The 22,961-nt window shown below is 38.2% G+C and overlaps 1 protein-coding gene across 1 annotated transcript in view; it reads left to right on the forward strand.

Moving 5' to 3' along the window:
- Window positions 1-1,378: 1,378 nt before the first annotated feature.
- Window positions 1,379-22,961, forward strand: part of RAPGEF4 (Rap guanine nucleotide exchange factor (GEF) 4) — a gene marked incomplete at its 5' end in the record, with an annotated part of 44,984 nt that continues 23,401 nt past the window's right edge. The window contains 12 exons of the mRNA XM_009576348.1: window positions 1,379-1,463; window positions 4,482-4,542; window positions 5,282-5,358; window positions 6,484-6,630; window positions 7,948-8,063; window positions 11,327-11,415; window positions 13,700-13,778; window positions 18,112-18,262; window positions 19,608-19,696; window positions 20,169-20,199; window positions 20,435-20,513; window positions 22,350-22,496. Coding sequence (XP_009574643.1) covers window positions 1,379-1,463; window positions 4,482-4,542; window positions 5,282-5,358; window positions 6,484-6,630; window positions 7,948-8,063; window positions 11,327-11,415; window positions 13,700-13,778; window positions 18,112-18,262; window positions 19,608-19,696; window positions 20,169-20,199; window positions 20,435-20,513; window positions 22,350-22,496 — 1,151 coding nt within the window. The remainder of the gene's footprint in view (window positions 1,464-4,481; window positions 4,543-5,281; window positions 5,359-6,483; window positions 6,631-7,947; window positions 8,064-11,326; window positions 11,416-13,699; window positions 13,779-18,111; window positions 18,263-19,607; window positions 19,697-20,168; window positions 20,200-20,434; window positions 20,514-22,349; window positions 22,497-22,961) is intronic.

The raw sequence follows: 22,961 nt of genomic DNA on the forward strand, positions 1-22,961 counted from the left end.
CCTGTAGAGCGCTATATTTCTTTATATGACTTTCCTGATCCTCTAGATGCTAGAATCTCCTGTAATACTGACATTTTAGGAGGAAAACTTCTATCAGAAAGGTTCATTGTGGCATTTCTTTTAGGGCTGTCCAAAGGTTCAACTGTGCTGTTAATTCTTTTGACACCACGCATTGCAGACAATGGGGTTTGGAACTGCCCACTAGCCTGTTCTTAATGTGACCGTGTAAACCTTCTCCTTTGAAACTCCTGCCCCTGGACTGGACTTCCTGTATCCCATTTCCTCACATCTTAAATTTATCCTCTCTCCCTTTTTATGACTAGGTTGCTCTTTTCTTCTGTTCTTGGCCCATTGATTTAATTACTTATGTTCTGCTTTTCACAAATCTAAACCATATTGTTTGAAAGGACTTAGTCCTATAAAAGTAACTTGGGATAATGCTGTAAAGGATTTTTTCTGTGTGTGTGTATGTAACTCCAATGCGCTGTCTGAAATTCTATCACAGGAGAATTTGTCCTTTTAGAAAATAAAGTTGTATTAGACACTTTAACTGAAGAGAATCTTGTGAGTGGGAAAAAGATTAGGAGTTATTCACAAGCTCCTACAACTCCTTCTCTTGGGTACTGTTTATTAGATCCTCCAAAGCATCTCTGACACACTGCAGTCCTCAGAGTATTTGTGTCAGAAAATTTTCCAGTGTGTAGACTACAGAAATGCAGTTTTTTCAGTCACAGTGGCAGCCTCATTCCTCGTTGTGCTATAGGAGGATTATTCCTTTATCAATGCATGCTTTTTATTAATGGCAGCTTCTTGTATTTTTCAGTGAGAGATGTTGAAACTACTGAGTGATTCTTATTTACCTTTGTGGCTAAACAACAGCCATTAACTCTATAGCAGTCATTTACTGTCCTCCGGGATGCACTGCTGCCTCTTCCAATTTGTTCAGCAGAAATTCACCCACTCCTTTACAAACCACTCCTACTGTCTGTTTGCTACAATTAGTGCCGCATGTAAAAATAGTGCAGGTCCCACACTCGGGAGTCCTTTTGAAAGGAACAGATCTTTATGTACCATTTCTGATTTATCTGACCATTTTACATGTAGAACACTTGATTTTATCAGGAAAGTTGCCTAATCAGGATCTCTCTAAGGTGGTTGCCATGGCTGCTGCTCAGTGTCATATTCAGGTGGTTTCATAGCCCTTCCATCCTTTGTGTGTTTCAGTCCTCCAGCCAGAACCATCGTTCAATCGCTGTTTAGTGAGGATGTACCCTTCAGTAGACAGTACAACATCATTTTGTGGTGTTTTGTACCTCTCTGAAGCATTTATTTTGGGCATTTATTGCATTTTGCTGTCCTTTTTATCTTCTCTCCATAGGCCTGGCCAGAGAACTGTAGATGACTTGGAAATTATATATGAAGAACTTCTTCACATTAAGGCCTTATCTCATCTTTCTACCACAGTAAGTATTTTTAAAAATATAAGTCATGACCAAAAGGGAGGTTGAATTTTGACTTCTGGTGCTTTATTAGAATTGGATTGCCTACAACCCTTTCCGTTTACACTTTCCATGCAAAGAATTTATTCCCAACTGTGAGGACTACCCAAACACTATGCAGATGTAGGTTGTCTTTTGGATATCAGATATAATTCTTTTCATGTGTTTCTGCACAGCCCCTACCTCACTCACTTGGCACAGGTGCCTCCATCTGGGTCCATATCTGAGTTTAAATTAAGATGCATGTGATCTGACCTGACACCTGGGACTGTGGTGCTACTGAATTTTGCAGAGTAGACATCTGATTTCTGAACTATAAGAAGTCTTGGCTTGAACCATTTAGGAGGAGGAATTACACAGTGCAGAAAGGTGTACTGTGCAGTGCTGGCTGCTTGGAGTTTGGTCATTGAGTGAAGGAAACCTCATCAGACACCTTCTCTCTGAGTGGGCAAGAACAGTGAAAGAACCAAGAATAAATGAAATGAAGAAAATGCCTGGAGGAGAGAATGCAACTGTTTAAAGTCTCACCATTGTTCACACACTGTGTAGGCAACTGAAGCAAGCTATATACACTTCACTTGGTAGCAGCAAGATGTGGGTGCTTTCAGAAAAAGGAAGCCAGTCAGAAAGCAGCTTCTTTGGAAGCTCTTGATATTTTCAATAGTTCTCAGCTAATTTGGACAGATGCAGCTAATTATGAAGCTACATTACAGAAAGATAGTACTCCATGCAAACATATAACACCTGAGCCGTGTTTTTCAAAAAGAATGTGCATCCAGAGTTGGTAACTGAATTAAGAGGGAACAGCCAGCCAAAATCCTTAAGTGTCTCTGGGATGTAGGAAAAAAGTATTTAAAGACAGACTTCTGTAAGATCCAGAAATGACCTTTTTCAAATCAAACAAAATAAACTACCCAAGATAGACAGATACCGAGAGGGAGTGAAGAACACTCTTGATACTACAGACATAACCCAGAACAAAAAAATCTGAAACAGAAAATATTTCCAGCACAGAAGAAATTCAGACTTCAGGTTAGAATCCACAACAAATAGCATATAGAACAAGTATGGCAAACGATGCAAACCACAAGAAATACTTGGCATTTTGAAGAAGTGCAGTTGATTCCATGTTTTCAGTAAGAATTTGGAAATGCCAGCCTATTATGTGCAGCGTGAACTAAAGCAGAGGACAGAAACCATGACTAGCTTAGAGGAAATCTTCAGAGAAGCAACAGACAGCATTGCTCCTATGAACCAGAAGATTAATGGTCAATTGACTTGAAAGCAAATGGAATGTTTATGCATTTTAAGCAAGGCAGTAATTCCTGAGGTTTTCTAGATATGCCATGAGCAGCAGGAAGTAAAATGGATAAAACACAAGTCACATGGTGGTGAACTAATCCCTGCTAGAGAAGCCTGTGAAGTTAATGTATGAATGAAAAACAATTATATAATACAGTGTTAAAAACAAATTGGATTCTTGGCTTCATGAAGAGGATTCATTCACTGCAGAGGCAAATGACTGGAACAACTGAGAAGACATCTGAGGACATACAGGGATAGGAACGCTCTCTACGGTGTGCAGAACAGTGCTGATGGGGTTGTTTTCCTGTCCTTATGAAAGCGTCATTGCCTTCAGGCAGAGGTTATAAAAGAGTTTGGTGAGCTACTTGTTATAGAAGTCACAGGCCTGTGGGCGCGTTCACTGGTCAGTGTACTAAAAAAACCTGTCCAAAACCTCTATTTATCCCTCCTCTTCTCCAGATTGCAAACAGGGAGTGCTTTGCACTGGCTGTCAGGAAGGAGTTGTGGGAGAGGTGGCTGGTGTGATATGTTTATGCTTGGTGCCTGAGCAAAGGTTTGGTGGGTTCCTTTAGGACATCAGAGCCTGAATTTGTCCACCCATCTTAGGAGATGCAGCCACCAGACCCTCATCTGGATTGTGTCCAGAATTTGAGAGTTCCTCCCCAAGTTTTATTTCATGGACTAAAAATTTTTTCAATTCAAACAGTTGGGAGAAAGGTGTGAAACTGCTACTACTAAATATATGTTGGATCCAGCTTTTGATCTGTATTTGGCACGGTCAAGTTACATGGTAGTACCTCTGAAACATGGATTGTCACCAGCTGACATCCTCTGAAAACAAGAATCCCACTGCTTGGAAATTGGCCTCCAAGTCCTTGAAGACTTGCGGTTGTAAGAAAAAGCACATAGGAAAACTCAGGATAATATGAGGTTCCCAGTGCTGCTACTATTTTGTGAAAGTAACACTAACAATGTTTACAGTGAGAAAAAGCAGTTGTAAACAGTGACTCACTACAGGCAACTGCCCAGTCAGTTGTAAGAGCTAATCACACCAGAGCAATACAAATGCAATGAGAAGCAGGCTGACACCAAGGGCAGTGTCACATTCTCCAGCTCCTGGAAGAGGTAGTGAGCTGGATGATTTGCCTGGGAAGCTGTCAGGTGGAGAGGGGCCTCAGCAGGTCCAGATGGCTGTGCCTCACAGCTTAACACAGCAGAAGTGGCCAGACTTACGTCAATAAGGGGAACAGTACTGATTTCTCAGAGAAGAACAGGAGTACGGCAGAGCCCCATGGAGTAATTGACAATTGCTAGCTATCTTCTTAATAGCTAATAGATTAGCTATTACCAGTTGAAACTTTTCATCATGTTAGTGTTAATTGTTAATGATGGTTTCACGTGTATGTATGAAGAAAGACGTGGAGACCTGTATTTTAAAGATGCCCTTGTCTGAGCCATTTGGAGCCAGGAAATGTAGAGGCTCATGTTCTGTAAAGCCAATCAGTAGGAAATAAGACATCAAGTGAAGCAGACCATTGTCTGGCTGTGTGACTCTGAATGAGTGCTGAATGATGCAGAGGGAAGGAAAGCAGCGACTTGGGTATATTATGTGGCTTCCTCTCACCAGGAATAATAAGATACATATAAAAACTGTAATTTCTTTCTCTTTATTTTAAGGTAAAGCGAGAATTAGCAGGTGTCCTCATTTTTGAGTCACATCCCAAAGCAGGAACGGTCTGTAAGTAAATGGAGTCCTGTCAGATCTTCTTTCTCATCTGTGGCATGGACATTTAAATTCTTAATGTTTAAATGACAAGAGCAAAACTTGGATGCACTCTTCAAACTTGACTGGCACTCAGTGTTTAAAACCTGGGGTAGTAGGGGTTGGCTTAGTCTGTTACCGATTGCAGGGACAGTACCAAAATTAATTCTATATCCTTGGTTGGATATATGTATCACATACAGTTTGGGTGTGTTTTTATCTAGAAGTTTGGGTTGGACCAATCTCTATTTAAAATGTATTTTAATATTATCCTTGTATTAAAAAAAATCTTGCTGCACAAAATAAAGGATTTAAAATGTTAGATTACTCAAACCTGTTTATACGGAGAAGTTTTAGCAAATTCACAGCCACTAGAGAATTGGGTTGGAACATGGTGTTACTAGAGAGATCCAAATCTGTGTGCTGATTAGTAATTGGTAACCTGACATGTATCGATAAAGAAGTTGTTGCAATTGTCGTGGAAAATAAAAGCAACTTTCACATCAGTGTAATAAAATAACTGCTATATGGGTGTGGGGTTTTTTTTCTAAAATCTGAAGGCAATTGCTTTTAAAATCATAGTATGCCCTTTTTCAAGGTAGACATTAATATGACTGCAGTAGAGTTAACTTGAATTTTATTGAGTGCAGAATCTGGCCCATTTATATTTTGAATAACTATATTCTCACCATAAAATCTTTTCTCTCTCTTGTAGTATTTAATCAGGGAGAAGAAGGTACTTCTTGGTACATTATCCTAAAGGGATCAGTAAACGTAGTCATTTATGGCAAGGTATTTTTTTCAGAAAACTTTTTATATGATTCTTATTATTGAAATTGTAAGAGTAAACTTTGACGGAATACAGTTTAATTTAGAGCAAAATTGCATTGTCTGAGGAAAGAAATTGAATGTAATTTTATTAAGAAATGATCCAGTGGTTTCACTGATTACACTTCCAGTTGATTGCTGTATAATTTCAGGATATATTACACAATTTCTGAATATAATTCAGCAGAGTTATATCAGTATCTTTAGGACAAAGTCATTTGCTGGAATTTGGTGAATTGCCAGACTTCAGTCTCATAGGGGTTTTTGCCCTGTTCCTTTACCACCATATTCTTTTGCATTTGTATGACTAACTTTTCTCACGCATGCCAGGCATGTTTGACAGAAGTACTGCTTTGTGACTAGTGATTCTCAGGTTGGGTGAACCCCTCCTAAATTTATGCCAGCTCTTCATTTTAGTTAAGCTATAGACTGAAAAGCATGTCTATTAAATTTCCTGTTTATAAGAGAGATTTTTCAAGGCAAAAAATAGGACTTTGGTACACAGCAATCCCTTGAGTCTTTAAAAATCCCTACTTCCCTATTGATTTCTCATTCAGTGACTGAGAATTCTCCATTCTGAACACCAAGCATTTCACCAAAATCTAGCACAGAGGCCCTGGTGCTAACTCTGTTCCTAAGTAACCCATATTTAGCTACATTTTTTACATCACTGGGTGGGCCAGATCCTCTGTTACTATCAATTGGAGTAAATGGAGCACTGATGATTTACACCAGCTGAAGATGTTGTGTTATATGTTATTTCTGCAAACTTGATCTTATTTTTTAGGGCCTCTCTAAATAAAAAGAAAACAACTCAACAACTTTCTGTCTTCAGCAGGGCTAGAAGAGTCCTTCAAGCTGAATGTAATTTCAGAGAACAAGCCAATTCTTTTCTATTCTTGCCTTTCTTTAGTAATAGTAATAACCAGCTATCAAGTATTGTTTCCTAGTCATTATTTTGGCTGTTGATTTCCTGCCAAATAGATTTGTTTTGGTATTTGATTGTGAAGTCCGGTGTTTGTACAAGGATTCTCAATAGAATCCAGAGTAATGATGGGTTTCTGCATGTAAATGTTTTGCTGTGTGCAGGGTGTGGTATGTACTCTACACGAAGGAGATGATTTTGGCAAGTTAGCGCTTGTGAATGATGCTCCCAGAGCAGCATCCATTGTTCTGCGTGAAGATAACTGCCACTTCTTGAGAGTAGACAAGGAGGACTTCAACAGGATCCTTAGGGTAAGAGTGGAAAGGGCCGCCCCGACAGCGTGATATCAGAACTAGCAAATTTTTCTAGAGTCTGTCTTATTTCTATGGATATATTGATATTGATAACCTTGTTTGAAGTGTCCCCAGTTGCAGAACAGAGATGCGACAGTCTAGAAGATCAGGTAATCATTATATATTAATCATCTTTCCTCTTTTTCTGTTCCTAGCTCAGCCATGAAAATGGGACCAAATGGAACCTTTTGTCTCTCACATTTCTGTGTTCTAGAATTTGCCAAGTGCTTAGTTTTTCCTTAAGCTATCCAGGATTTCTGGGTGGTCTTCCATCCAAATATTGAATAAAACAAGATCACACGTTCTTCCAGATAGGTCAGTGTCAGGTGCCTTAAACTCAATAGATTCAAGGCAGAATCAAGTGGCAAGGTAAATAAGCTACAGGTAAATACACGATGTCTTTATCAGAGAGCTCTAGAAAGATATTCCCAGACTAATTCTACAGTTATTCAAGTTAGGGCAAATATGTTCCAAAGTCCAGCTGTAATTCTGTAAATACAGGCTGTTTTGTGATCATTCATAATATAGGAAGTCAAAACCAGTATCATCCTGTATTTGAATGTATACATGCCCAGTATTGCAACAATAAAACCAGTCCAGACAGAGTACTGTGCTAAAAAAATGACATAAGATTGTGCTTACTGTATAAAAGGGAACGAGGATCCCATTGGCAATAAGGTTGGGTTGCCCATGGAGACTCCCAACTGATTTAGCTTTGGTTGATACTTCAAAGAAGATCAAAATCCGTGGTTTTACTGATTTTCATCTGTGTTATTTGAATGCACATTATCTTAATTCTTCTTTTTTTCTTTTTCTACTATGATCTGGTAGTAGAAAATGAAAAGTTTACTGACAGCTTACTGAGCTAAGACTTACCATTTTTAAGTGCCATTTTCTTTTTTTTTTAATAAGAGAAAAGTCAGATTATAGATAATAATGTTCATATGTAAGTGAGGATAGAGATTACACTACATATGGAAAGTTTGGGTTGGGAGGAGGGCTCTGTTTATTGGCAAACTTTTTTTCCTTTACCATAGCCAGAGATTTTTCACATGGTTCTTGCTCTAGTCCCTCCCACAATTCTCTGCCTCTTCCCCCAGTGCCAGCGCTTCCCTCTTGATTCTGCCTGTGAGAAAAGCAGAATAAAGATAGATAAATACAGGGGAAAAGACCCAACCCCAGAGTCTTTTGTGTTTGAAAGTCATGCACTTTTTCGGAGTAACTAATCAGCCAAATCGGGTGTAATTACTTTATTAAAAGTAACTTGTCTTGCAGGATGTAGAAGCAAATACAGTAAGACTCAAAGAACATGACCAAGATGTCTTGGTATTGGAGAAGATCCCAGCAGGAAACAGAGTTTCTAATCAAGGAAATTCACAGCCTCAGCACAAGTATGTTTTCATTCAATAGTGCAAATGTCAGACAATGATTAACCTTTTCATATGGTATTATTATCCAAACAATAGCATATTCCCCCTTTCTATGGAAGAATGCAGTGCATATAAAGTTTTCTTTTTTAATCATCAGCTGATCACATGCCCCATAGTGGATAATATATCAATTTCCAGCAGCACACCAGTTCTATGTTTTTACACAATAATTCTCTAAAGATCTCACTGTAAATACTTATCTCATGTAATAGCTTCTAAATAGACTGCACATGGAGAATGCTGAAACCATATTAAGCTGAGCTACTGTGTAGAAGACGTGAGGAAAATACATTGTTTTATTGTTAAGTACAGATATTTTCATTTTGGATTTTGAGCCCTGGATTCTAATGAGAGTTTGCTAGGTACAATTTATATACAAAATGAAGATCTCATGCAATGAAAGTCGCACAGCTTATCTTACAGAATAGGTTTGGACTGTAATAACCAATATTCATTATATTTTCTTTACTTTTTTACTGAAAGGGAAAAAGTACAATTCTGTTTGGATACTACTGTGATAAGAGTAGAGTGAGGCTATTATCATTCCAAATTTTGGTAAAACCCCTAAAGGCTTTGTAAATATGTTATTTGCAAATAGATGCACAATTTTCTTCAGAAACGTTTGAACAAATCCAACAAAATAAGCACAAGAAGTTTTGAATCCTTTACCCTGGACATTACTTTTTCTCAAAGAAAGAGCTAATTTACTGTGAGATATTTTGGGTACATTTTTTATCTGATCTGGGATTTCATATACCTATTTTATCTGCATAACTGAATATAAAGATTTGTAAAGATCTGTGAAGGGTTGAATAAACCATTCCTTGTATTTTATATACACATTTCACGTATTTCAGAAACTGCCATTTCACCTTTCACTTGAGCTATTAGAAAAACAAACTTTGCTACCAGGAAAACATGTACTCTTACAACAAATGTTTCTTTGTCTAAATGAGGGGAACTTGACTGCAGCCAGTGGATTTGCATCAGCAGCTGCAATGCACAGCAACTTGGTCATAGATTTAAATCCATTATCTTGGATCTGATATATTTTTCATGCTTTCAAAAGTGAAAGTTTCATTTAAACATATTTCAAACACTACCTTCCTTGCAAACTCTTTGCACCAGCATTATTTGTATTATTTAACATTTTCTTGTTCAGAATTTGATAAAAATAGCTAGAGACATTAATGGTCCCTGGTTAAGTTAGGCTGTATTTTACAGCTTACATTCCAGGAATATTTTCAGGTAAAGCTCAGAATTTCATTTCTCTAAATATTTTATGAATTTGGTCAGCTTTTGGGTACCATCAGTGTGCCAGCAAGGGAGCTTTTGCTGATAACAATGACAAATAGACATAAGCTGCACAAAAGAGGAAGCTACCTTGAAAGCTCACTGTCTGCTTTTCAGCAGTGAGATTACTTTATTAATAGTGTGTTGGCAGTGTCTTTTTGTTTAAAATCTTTTGAAGTGAGTTCACTGGTTTTGAAGATGACATTTCTTTTGTTAGTAAATAGAGTAAGTGGCTACAATTATGCTTGAGAGTCCAAATCAAAGTTACATCAGTAACATCTGATTTCCAGAGTGTGTTACTGGAATGTGTTAGTTGAGTGTTTAGTAATTTTGAAAATCACTGTGGCCAGAAAAGAAGCTTAACAGGGACCTCTTCTTAAATGCTTGCTGCTTTGCTCTTAATTGGGTAGCTTATATCTCTGATATCTCTTCAGATGAGCTGCCCTTCGGGCTTTGCTCCCTAAGCAGGTACATAGCATTTGCACTAGAGAAATGTTCTGCATCCCAAAGGTGTTCCCTGAGATACTCAGTCAACCAAGAAACTCATTTTCTTCATCTTAGTCTTGGGGAAAACTTCACTTTGGGAGCAGATCCTCGCAGTTGCAGTTTGTATTCTACTGCCTCCTCTGCTGAGGAGGCAGAGCTCCTACGTAGCTCCCTGAGCCATGCTTTCAAACAGTGACAGTTTTGCTTCGAAGGACTAGCTCTGAAGTTCTCACTCCCAAGATCTAACTCTTTATGGGTGATCACACTCATGTAGGATGAATTCAGCAGCCCTGCAAGTCACTTCACTGTTCATTTTCACTTTCATATTCAGAGTACAGCAACCTGTGATTTCTCTGCTTCACTCACTTAGATTCTTGGTTAGTATCTCTGCAAGAATGTGCACTGGCTTAACAAGTGTTTGTGTTCTTGGGACATCAATACAGTTCTTCCAAAGGGGTTGGCAGGTAAAAGAACTGTGACGGTCAGTACTCAAAGTGAGGAGGAGCTCCCAGGAGCTCAGCTCCACCACTTATTTCTCAGCAGGAGCAGAGTATCTTCACTTCTCGGGGTTTTTTCGTTCTTTTTTTTTTTTTTTTTTAAAGTTTCATACTTTATCAGTTGGATTCCAAAAAAAAGAAAAAAAGATGCAAAGATTGAAAGAAAGGAGGGAAAGATAAAAAAATCCGATCTGCAAGGAAAGAAAAAAAAGACTACAGGACAAGTTTAGCAATATCCTATGATACTCTGCTGGTACTTAAAATCTTGCCAGTGTTTTTGCATGAAGCAGAAAAACCTGACTATTGCACTAGTTCTCTCACCTCCCTAAATTTACTCCAGGAAATGGTACAATCCTAAGTTTATCCACTTGAAAAACTTACTTACTTCAGCTACCTAAGGCATTGCACAAATTTGAAGATACAGTGTGCTATTTCATTATCTGCCCCCGTCTTCTCAGACCAACCCCTGTCAGTGATGCTGAAGGAAATTGTTTCCTTGCTCTGACACTGACACACATCAGTTCTCATTTCTTGCTCATAGTAAGTCTGTTAAGACCCTCTAATGACTGCGAATTGCTATCAATACTGGGATCTTTATCCTCAGTGGAGAAGCATTTCTGATTGCACTTCCCCAGGTTTGCACCAGTGCAGCTCTGCTGATTGCGGTGTAACTGTGGTGGTGTTATACTGGAGTACTTGTGCGGGGAGGGGGCTGTCTGTCATCTCATACCCCCTGGGTAGGGTGGAGAGATTTATTGCTCCCATTTTACAGGGGGGAAGCCAACAAAGATTGTGAGTGGTTTTGTCCTAAGCCACACAGAGATTCTGGTCAGAGCAGGTATTTGTACCCTGGCACTCGTCAGTCCTGGTCTTCTCACTGGTACACAACTGTTTCTTGATTAGCTGTTTTGCCGATGAGACACTTAACTGCTCCTTTCCCTCCCTCAGGTATATCGTGATGTCAGGAACCCCAGAGAAAATTTTAGAGCATTTTCTAGAAACTATGCGCCCTGAAGCAACTTTAAATGAAGCAACAGGTATCTACATGACGAAGGCTGTGTTGTTATTACTGCATAAGATGGTCTTGCTGGGGGAACACCGCAATGTGATGCTTTGAAAAGCAGCTAGTGGTAGTTTTTCCCAGAATAAGAACTATCCACTGCTCTGAAACAACCCCCAGAAAACCTAGGAAATCCAGAATTAAAGATGACAATCCACTCCTCCTAGCCTGCTCTGTTGTATTTGTACTTTCAGTTCAGAGTAGAACAGCAAAATCTCAAAAGGTGCCAGACCACTAGTCATGACTTTAATTAGGCACAACTTCAATTAGGCTAGGACAGAGCATGCATTAGCACCCGATGATAATGGTACTCATAGTTCTTGTTCTGGATGTCACTTAATGTGAACTGGCTTGATACGTCCAGCCATTGCGTTATGCTAGTATAAGTATTCCCTAATTTTCATATCCATATCACATTTAAAGTATCACAGTTTAAATTACTTGTTTGTGATACTTTCCCATGTGCAGGGATTGAAGAATTGTTACTCAAAAGAGAAGAACTCAGCACATCATGGGCCAAGTCCCAAGAATGCAGGTTGCTGCAGCTGCACTTAACAGGCTGCTTTTCATTAATGTAAAGAGAACAGAGAATTTACATCTAGGGATATAGGTATTTGGTGACTTACTATTATTTTAAAAAGAGTCAGGCACAAAAAATTCCTCCTAATTGTGATAAAGTAATGCAGAGACCTTTATATTAAGCTACATAATATTGCTTTAGCAAGTTCTTTTTACATTGCAGATGTCTAAGAAGTATATATTCAAAGGTGTTCTTAAATCCAGTTAATCTGTTACTAACCTCATAGTATTGGAGAAACCTGTATAGTGGACCATAAATGGTGGAAGAATTGAAAGATTACAGAAATCCTTTTACACTGTGTGCTTTAACCATTTTTAAGAAAAAAATTTATCCTTTTCATAGATACCTGTTTATTAGGATTACAAGCAGAACATTGTTCTTTAAGCCTGCAAGTATATAATCACAAGTTTACTATTCATAGTATGCATGTATTATACCTTTTTCTAAAATGAATTATTTTTTAAATCTTTTAAAACTTTTCCCCAAAACATCCAATGACAAGATTATACCTATATCCTAATGGGATACAAAATGTCACAATTCACAAGCAAAGCTATTTTTAGGATATAGAAGTTCAGAGTGCTGGAAAATCAAATTTTTAGTTTATGCATTCCTTTAATTTAAGAACAGTTAAAATCTGGATATTATGCAAAGAAAAAGTCCCACCCTTCCAGAGGTGAGTTTTGTCAACTGAGAGATATTTTCATGTATGAATTACAGCGGAAGCAATGATGTAATATTACGTTACACAGTTATCTCACCATATTTTTTCTGACATCCCTTACTTACATAGTTTTTAAATGTTTCTCTTACCTCCAAAGTTGCACTGTCGAAATGATACCCCAGGGTATTGTGTTTATTGTTTCTCAATGATTCCGTATAAGACTTGCATAGTTTAAAAGTAAAATAAAGTTTATTCTCACTGCCAAAATTATTCTGGCCTCTGCAGCCAGGCTTTATAAATCTTTCTTGTTGTCACAAATACAAAGATAAAGCAAACTGGGATTTACACCAGAGCTACCACAGATCATTTTAACAGAAAAAAATCTTGCTATTTTTTGCCAGAGAAAATGTCAATCATATTGTTCATATATCTTTTAATGTAAATGTAGCAGCTGTGATACTTTTGAATCAAAATAACACCAGATATTTGACTGTCCTTTTACCTCTTTTAGGCCTTCTGCTCATTGCTAGGAAATCAGAAAGGAATTAAATTATTTGCTTTCTCCTGTGTAGCATATACTAAATGTGCTGTCTGGTATTGTAGTTCCCTAAAGACAAATGCAGCAGCATTTCTTAGGCACCCAGGTGTGGCAGGCCTGATTCTTCTTATGCTAAGACCTCTACACTTGTAGAGAAGTATATCCAAACATTTAAACATTTCACTTTAGCACACATGGGGTTTTTTTTGCTGTGCCAAATTTCCCTTTGACACAGGCAAATGCCTGTTAGCATAAGTGCAATAAAATTAATGCAGACAAGAATAAAAGCTTAATATTTCAGCTCATATTGGTTCATTCCGCATTTTCATACTTAATGCCTACAAACAAAATGCAAGAAGACCCCTTTATTATCTGCAGAGGGCTAATAAGATATTTTAGCTGAAAGAAAACTCATCCTTGTGATCCCCAAGCTATTTGCAGGGGCTTAATTGACTGTTTCCTTTCTTCTCTTTTCACAGATTCTGTTTTAAATGATTTTATTATGATGCACTGTGTTTTTATGCCAAATAGTCAGCTCTGCCCAACCTTGATGGCACAATATCCTTTTGTAAGGGAAAAGTTACATCCCTTTAACAGCTGTTCCTATCGGTGATGAGACTGAAGCTTCTCTCTCTCAAGAAATACATCATGTCTCATGGAGGCTGTGCCTTGTGGGTGGGTTCTCAGTGTCTGACTAACAGCTGTCCATAGCTCAACAGCTCTGAAATGGATAGCGTATACCCATGATGAGATACAGTCCTGGAGCATGAAAACTGTATCTTTCCTGTGCTGATTACTATTCCAAGGGAAAGAAATGTACTGTCCCTCCACCAGATAAGTGAAATTACATAAAAGTTTGGATTACCCTTCCTGTATCCTTTCTGTCTTTCTTGGTTTTTGCTGAACTACAGCATCTAGATTTTAACGTTAAGATCATTATGTTTTGGTGATTTCAAAGGTCCACTTTATAGATTACAAGCTGCAAACTGCCTCAAGCAAAAGGGTGCCTAAACCGGTAAAATAATGAGTAAGTAGTTCCTAGGTGCTGTCATAATAGTTACTAATAAAAATAATAATAATCTATAATAATAGTCTATGTTAACAAACTGCAGGAAACTTCAATTGCATGCAAATACCCAGGAGATGAAAGCTTACAGTGGATAGCATCGAGAGCTGGAGGTGATTCTCGTACTGTCTGCATGTTTTACAGGAGGAGTCTGTGAAACGTCCATCAGTCAGTTACTGGCAAGTCATTTAGTTTGGGGAGCTGTTGAGTTTTCGTTGTGCACAGTGACTTGAAGCTATCAAGTGACTAGGAGCATTAAATAAACATATAATGTTTTCTGTTTTACAGAATTCTGACGGGGTATAATAACTTCAATTCCGTATTTATGTTTTTTAGAATCAGATTGGTATGAAAGTGTGCTTTACTTGAAGCTCAGCGGGGCGAGTGACATCTGGGAAAGCTAACACCCTGAAATCACAAAATAGAGCATCGTGTCCTTGTCTGGCAAGCTTGAGAATCCATTTGTGTTACTCCTAGCAAGGACAGTAATTGTTTTGAAAACCTTTGGACCCATAAAACTGGTCTGCAGAAAATTGTTCGTACACCTGAAACAAACTCATTTTCCAAAACCACATAGTTTTGGATATCAAAAGTATTATGAAATGCTGTTGCTGACAGCTTTGCAAGGTGAAGAAAAGGGCAGCACTTTTTATGGTGGGGTTTTTTTTTTCTGATTTATCTAGCTGATATTATTCAATCAGTCCATTTGAGACTCAGGCTTGTCTATCCTCAGTTATAATAGTATACCTCTGATATCCAGTAACTGGGAAAATCAGATGCATAAGCAAAATGTACCTGATTATAGGGGAAAAGCTTTTCTGAAGATCAAAGTGATCGTGTCACTTATGTATACATATTCACTGGTGATGAAATCTATTCTGGAGAGGAGGCTAAGACCATGGTCTTAAGTGGGTCATGGCAGGCATCACGCTAATTCTTTTCAGAGAGGAGGAGGAGGGCTGGAAGTAACTGGTATCCCACTGCTTTAGTGTCAGCTTTTCCTAGAGCTGAATTCACTCTACAAAAATGTTTGCCTGTGCTGTGAGTCTAAGAAGAGATTAGTTATGCTCAGTGAGGAAATTAAAACAGAAAAAGAAGAAAGGTGATTGAGTCAGAGACACTGTTTTTACTCCAGCTCCCAATTTTGAATCAATACAAGTCTATTTTCCTGCACCCACTTAGGGTACTATTTTAGCTGGCAGCATGCAAGTATGAGTAGAGCTAGACCACTGTAGTGCTTTCAAGCATAGTACAGGCTACAAATTATTTGGGTTTTCACTTCTTTTACAGCAGCGTTTTGTCTTCTGTAAGTTCTTTAATTCTGAAAGGAATGGACGGGTGCACCATTTTGGCTAAGTAACATTATTGCCTGCTGCAGATTCAGTGCTTATACTGTGCTGTCCCTTGGCACACCACTCTTTTTTAGTCATTAAAGTATATGGATCCTGCAATATTAAGAAAAAAATCACATACTTCTTTTTCATAGGGAAGCAAAGAGCATGCTCCGCTGTCCTGGATCAGGACATTAGTTCTGTGTGTTGGACCAAGGCCCCTGTTTCCCTCTCTTCTTCACAGAGATGGAAATGGACAAATTCTCAGAGCTACAGCTTGTCAGAGGGAGGCAGGACAAAGCCCAAAAGAAAACTTGAAATCAAGTAGCACCTCCAAAAGTTCACTTGGGATAGTGCAAGTGTGTGAGCGTGTGTGCAGGTGTGCATCTTTAAAGGACCGCTGTCTAAATACTTATTGTCTTGGTTTCGGGACAAAATAAAATAAAATAAACTCCTCCTTTGCTCTCTGTAGGTGATAGTCCTTTAGCATGTTTCTGTGTGAATGTTTTGTGAACCTCCTTTACCATCACGCCAGCAAAATGTTTTGCGTTCTACTGTAGTAATGAGTGCTGATTTTGCACAGCTCCTGATATGGTTAAGTGTTCCCACACAGGGAAGAAGAGACTTCTGAATTGCTTCCATTTCCTAGCATATGCTAGACATAATTAGAAATATATATATTGAACTCTAACCATGTTAGTATACATGATATTTTACTTCTGATTGCAGTCTGCAGTGAAGCTGCATCCTGTAGGTCCCGTAAAAATGGGAGAACCCTTCATTGACTTTCCCTGTGATAATGTTAATAAAAGAGCAATTAATATAAATGAGCAGTAAAAATACAGAAAAATTACGAGTGCCTGTGGTGAGTCAGTTAATAAGAAAGTACAAATACATGAAATAATTACAGTGTTTGAAAGGTAAAAATGGCATGAGAAAAATGACTCAGTAGAATTGACTTGCTCCCTGAGACATTACAGCACATAGCTTACAATATATTATTTACTTCTTACGACCCTTTGATTTATTTACTCCCATAAATGTACTGACATGTTTAGTTCTCTAGTCATTTTAAACCTTTCCAAATGAAATTAAAATGCAGATTTCTAAAAGTTTATCAATCAAATGAGCGCCCCAGTAACCCTTGTAGCACGTCAAATCTCTGCAGGGGGTTTTGGGCAGGAGGATCATTTGGAAAGTGTGAGTTAATAGATACTTTTTCCCGTTATATTTTATTAGTATTTGTTAGAGAAATGCTTCTAAATGAGACGCTTAAAATAAATATCTTAGATAATTTTGATTTCTAATTAATATTTTAATTTTCTAATTAATATTTTAAAATCTTTTGTTAGAGCAACTGAAAGCGCACCTTGAAAGGATGCTGGACTTCGCTGTGAGTGAAAGTGTGTCAGTATTTTAATACTAAATTGCTATATAATTGGGAATAGTGTTATTCATGACAGTCCAGAATCAGAATTTTGGTATCCAGGAAGAAAAGTTGAAGATGTAACTGCACTCATTCTGTGCTTACTTCACATTTAGCCATCAGTTTATTGGGAAACAGTTTAAATATATATTGTTAACCTCTGATCAGTGAGAAGTAGGCACACAAATTGTCATATCCTGTTTCTGCTGGGGATTTGTCTTCATTTTTGCATAGGTTAAAGGCTGAAATTATCCCAGTTTATTGCCCATTGTGCCTTTACTTTTTTCTTGGTTTTTTCCTTTCGATAAATGTTACTTTTGGCCTTTTTGCTATTTGCATATTTTTGTAATGTTGACAATTCATCATGAAAAAGGTCAATGAAATGTTTCCCATTTTTTCTTATTGTTTATCACAAAATAACTATCACAAAGTATTGTGTCCCAAATATGCTTTATTTGATAGAGTAGAAACTTCTGATTTCCTCATATGTAAAATGAGGCTACTACAGAATTTATTATTTTACTCCATGTCTCTGTAGTCAGTCTAGGCTGTAAACTTCCAGGTTCCGCTACCATAATGGGACTGAGGTTCACCTTAGGTTACAGTAACTTCTAAAAATAAAAGGAATAACACTGGTGGTTCATTCCAGTAGTCTTCCTCACAAATGGAAGACTGGAATTGTTAATAAACACAAAGTGACATTTTTCTTTTTCTTCAGCTGTCTCCAAAGAAGAACAAGGAGAAATATCCTTCTTCAGTCTCCACGGTTAATCCTCTTCTGTATTGTTCCAAGTGTCATTTCTGTTCTGCTCCCCTACAGCAACCGTCTCTGTGGTGGGATTGTGATCATTCCTGTGCTCTTTAGAGAATTCACTGTCTTTTTACTTTTTAGTATGAACATGAAAGGTTCGCAAGTCTTTATGCTAGCGGCAGTCAGAAATCAAAAGTATGTATTGGGAAGTTATGTTTGCACACCCTGAAAATGGTTTGCTAGAAGTCAGTTGTTTGTGAATGCATACTGGTTTTGATATTTTCAATCACTGAGCATTTTCCTTGACACCGTGGCACCTATCATGCCCAGCCTTCCCAGGGTACAGAGCAGGAGAAAATGGATTATGCCCTCAACAATAAAAGGCGAGTCATTCGACTGGTTCTGCAGTGGGCTGCTTTATATGGAGATTTACTACAAGAAGATGAAGCAGCAATGGCCTTTTTGGAGGTATAAAGGAATCATTGTATTATTGTACTGAAAAGTACCTACCAAGCAAGATAAGCTGAAAGCTCACTGTTCCTGGTCTGTAGAATTCTGTTATGAACTAAAGAGAAGTAGGTTATTTCAAAGTGCAAACTCATAACTCTGTTTTCTCAGTTTTAGCTGCAGGCAGTATGCACACTACAACAGTGCTTGAACCATTGTCAACCTCTGGACCTCTGAAAATATCTGCTGAAGTTGCAGACCCCTTTCAAAGCTCTGCATGGGTAGATTGCTTTATCGCAATAGATGAATTTGCTTTTTTTAGTATTTTTTTGTGAACAGTTCAGAGGCTCTACAGTTTGAACTGGGGGGCTGTTTATGCGTGCCTGAGGTGTGCCAGCAAGGAGCTGGAGCGTTCTCACTCTACAAAACCAAAATCCTTTCCATTTGAATGAAAGCTGTACTGCAGCTATTGGAACTTAAGATCTTTGTCTTCAGAACCCTTCTGATCCCTTAAAATCATTTAATTCCTCAGACATTGGTTGTAAGGTCTTTGTGATAAGTGCCATATCCTTGTATTTCTATGATAAAATGCACTGCCAATGTCATGTTAAGTTTCTGTGATTGCTGTTATTATTATGTATTGTTTTTATGGAACACAATGCCATACGTTGTTGGCTGAATGGAAATTCTTGCCCCAAAGAGCTTAAAACTGAATCTAAGGTAAGAGTTAGCAGAGGGGAATAGAGAGGGGCCTTAAGTATGACAGACATATAGCAAGCCCACATGGGAAAACTTTTCACAATAGACAGGCTTTGGAGAGAGACATAATGTCTTGCGTTAGTCCAGAAGTTAAAATTAAAGAACAATTACTAGTTGCAAGCACATAGATCCTTCTTTGGGTCAGTTTTATGTAGGTGTGGCAGGAAGAGGTTTGAGTAGGGTTTAAAAGAGGGTAATATTGTAGCGTACTGGGGTAGCTGAGAGTCAACAACTCAGTAGCAAATGAACCTCTAAGGACTACAACAGCAGTGAGTAAAAAAAAACTATCATGCCAGAATATTTGTGAATTTTATAGTCTTTATCCTTGATAGTCTGAAAATGCAGTTTTTGCACAAGCAGTCAGTGGTTACACAGCGAGCTAAGGAGCTTCATCAGGCTGCCCTTCTGCATGTGTAACTCTTGCTTTAAATCAGCTGGAGATAAACAAGTAGAAGTAATAGAGGGTTGGGCCCAGCATGTGTTCCTCTGTGCAGATTATCATTCTTCATAATCATTAAGCTATCAGATGTCATCTCATAATCCTCTATCCTGAGTACTGTTCATTTACCCCTATAGTTATTTAAAGACTATTCTGTATCATTTACAGGAATTTTATGTATCTGTATCAGATGATACTAGAATGATTGCAGCACTAAAGGAACAACTTCCAGAGCTAGAGAAAATTGTAAAGCAAGTGTAAGCACAGTTTTTACTTCTTCCCCCCCCCCCGCCCTTTTTCTCAGTAAATAGATGAAGAATATTTATTGCTTATATCCATTAAAAATCCATTCTATGAATGGCACCCAGTCATACAAGACTGAATGTTTGCATGCAAACTTGTTTGGATGAATGTCTATGGCCCTCTCTTTCCACATCATTCTTGCAAACACCAAACTCTCATTAAAAGGTTGACAGAAGGAATAAGAAATTATGTACACATCATTAAAACTAAACTGGATGCTTATTTCATGCTTACATGGATTTTGTATTGTATTTTCCCTGCCTTGGTCATAGATTAACTATGGTATCATCTAGTCTTTTCATATATGCAAACATGAATATGTTGATATTGTAGCTTGACAAGTGGTCCATGTTCTGTAGGTGATTTTGTACACAAAATCTTCCAGGTAATATTTAATTGTATATTCTATGCTTTACCTTTTTATAGTTCTGAAGAACCTAAAGCACCACAAAAGAAGGTAAGATAATTTATTTGTCCATTTTCTAAAGTAAAAGCTTTAGCACGGCAAATCCATCTTCTCTTTAGTAATCATGGATATATTAAAACAACACATTGAGAAATAGCTTTTAACATTAAGTGACAAATTTTGCATTGCTACTCTTTTTCCTGCCATTGATAAATCTATTGTAGTTCATGTCTACCCCATAATGTTTCTTTTTGCATTAATGTGAATCCTGATGATTCATTTTCAGCACAAAGTTCTTCTGCAGCTGTTCAACACAAGTGATGACAGAGCACAGAAACGCCAGCCTATCAGGGGCAGCGATGAAGGTGAGTTCCTTCTTCAGCCACTGAGATTTGCAGTAAATTTGTCTCTCTCAAAAAAATGGTCTAAAAATAAACAAAAGTACCTACCTACAGTTTTGAAGCCTGGTCTGAAGCAAACTCTGTTTGCTTGTGCTATCCCAACATTCTCCATCATTGGTTTGAAGTGCTCCTGGTCTTTTCCCTTAGTTATTTGTTCTATCAAACACTGTGCTTCCTCAGAGGAAGATGTGAAAACCTTTAAAATAGGGAATGAACAAAACAGGTAAGAACGAGTACAGACAGTGTCTATGCAGGTAATGGCACTGCAATAAATAGTGGGTGCTGAAGGTCATGTTTGAGCCTCTGTCTCCCCTACGTAGTTTGAGCTAACACGTGTAGCTGTTCTTTGCGAGCTAGGAGTGGAGCAGATGATAATCATGCCATGGATCTCTGCTCCGTGGCACACAGCCTAGAAAACAAAATCTGCTGGTTTGCCCTCTTGCTATTGTTTGATTCTCTGAAGAGATTAAAGGAAAATTTACAGCAGTGTATCAGAATATAATTTTCAGTTGTATTGGCTTTTCATATTGTCCTTTACTTCAGGCAGGTTAAAGCACTACTATGTGAACAAAATCCTGAGGTCTGCTGATGAGATCTGTTCATTGTAAACAAAGATACATGCCCCTTAAAACTCATAAATCTGAGGATTTCTTTGCAACTGCTATGGCCAATCTCTCAATGGTTGTTTTGGTGCATCTTCATCACAGAAGATAGCTTCTGCTTCAAGGTGTTTGATATTAAAGGATAGCTCTTGCTAGTGAACAACAGTAAAAACAAGGGAACAAAATGCAATATAGCTGAGAAAGCTGGTGGCATAAATCAAACCAACGGAAGAGCCATTTCCATAGCTGGAGGTAACTGCGTATGAACAGCAAACATCCTGCCAGGCATGCAGCTTCTGTTGTCCGTATCAGTGTTTCTTCTAGGTCTACAAAGAGCAAAACAGTTGCTGCTGCCAGGCAAGTACTACTTCTTGTGTCTGTGTGGACAGGCAGTAACTGCCCCTTTCGTATGTCTGCACCTTTCTCATTCATAGGGCAGGCATCACACTGAACATTGAAAATCTGTGGACAGCTATAACCCCAGGGGCTGCTTGGCTTGGCTTGGCTTGGCTTGACAGCTGAGCTAAAGGAGTATTTTGCTAACTTCTTCTGTCTTAAATTCATGTCACTTTGGGCTGCCTTGCTTTTTGCAGGCTAATGTACTATCATTGATTTCTAGGCAGCCAAAGGTGTGGGTTCGTGTATTACTCTGTGAGCCAATTTGTACTGTACACTCAAGTGTATTCTTATTGTTAGGGTATTTTTCTTTATTGTCTACAGCATTCTTGATTCAGCAGTTATATACTTGCTTGTAAAAACCAGGTTGCAACACAGTTTGATTTAAGTTCTGACTGTACCCAAAACTATTTTCAAATCTATTTTGTAAATACGAAAATTATTTTCCTGTAATTAAGGGAGTTTGCAGCCTGTTTTCCTGGCTCTTGAAAGGAAGTGTTGATTTAAAATATTACAATGTCTGGAACATAACAAAGTGCCAGATTAAATTGGTATCCATAAATAATGTAGCAATACTGAAACACTAGTACTTCATGGTTTACTAAAAGCTCTGGGAAATGAAAGATTTCTATCCAGAAACATATTGTAGAACATCTGAGGAATGGGGAGCTATCAAAACTGTCATGATTTATTGTTGCTTTATTTGTTTCTTTGTGAGGAGTGGTTACTGAAATGAAAGTAATTTGTACAGTCTCTGTGGTTGTTACACGTGGCACACACAGTGCAATCTTTTTTTCTTTAGTTCTGTTTAAGGTGTACTGTATAGACCAAACCTATACCACTATCCGGGTGCCAGTGTCTTCCTCTGTGAAGGAAGTGATCAGCGCAGTAGCAGATAAGCTCGGTTCTGGAGAAGGCCTCATCATAGTAAAGATGAGTTCAGGAGGAGGTACTGTATTTGCATCATCTTAAACACTTTTCACTTACGATGAAGCAGAATGTCGGGAGGGATTGAAAGACTAATTCAGTCAAGGCTTTTATATCTATGTGCATGTTCGGCTGGTACACAGGTTCTGTCTTAGAGGCAAGTCCTTTCCACTGGAGTTCACATGGGAGACAGGAAAATGGAGAAGTTTGTTTATCTGCATGTTACAGAGCAGAGCTACCCCAAGTTTCCTTCACTGTAAGACTTGTAATAGTTTTTTAACAACAGAAATAGGAGGTAAGCATGGATAATGTCAGGCGAGACAAATGAATCAGCAACAGCAGAAAACACTGCAGTGCAGACATTCCAGTAGTGGTCATTCCATTCTGGCCACTCTGTCCATGCAAACCACTACTGAGCAACTTAGTGCCAAGCCCACCTAGTGTTCACAAAGGGTCAGGAGTCAGCCCCCCCCCCCCCCCCCGGCGG

Source organism: Fulmarus glacialis, unplaced genomic scaffold (assembly GCF_000690835.1).
Source record: "Fulmarus glacialis isolate BGI_N327 unplaced genomic scaffold, ASM69083v1 scaffold37304, whole genome shotgun sequence".
In the NCBI taxonomy this organism is placed as follows: Eukaryota; Metazoa; Chordata; class Aves; order Procellariiformes; family Procellariidae; genus Fulmarus; species Fulmarus glacialis.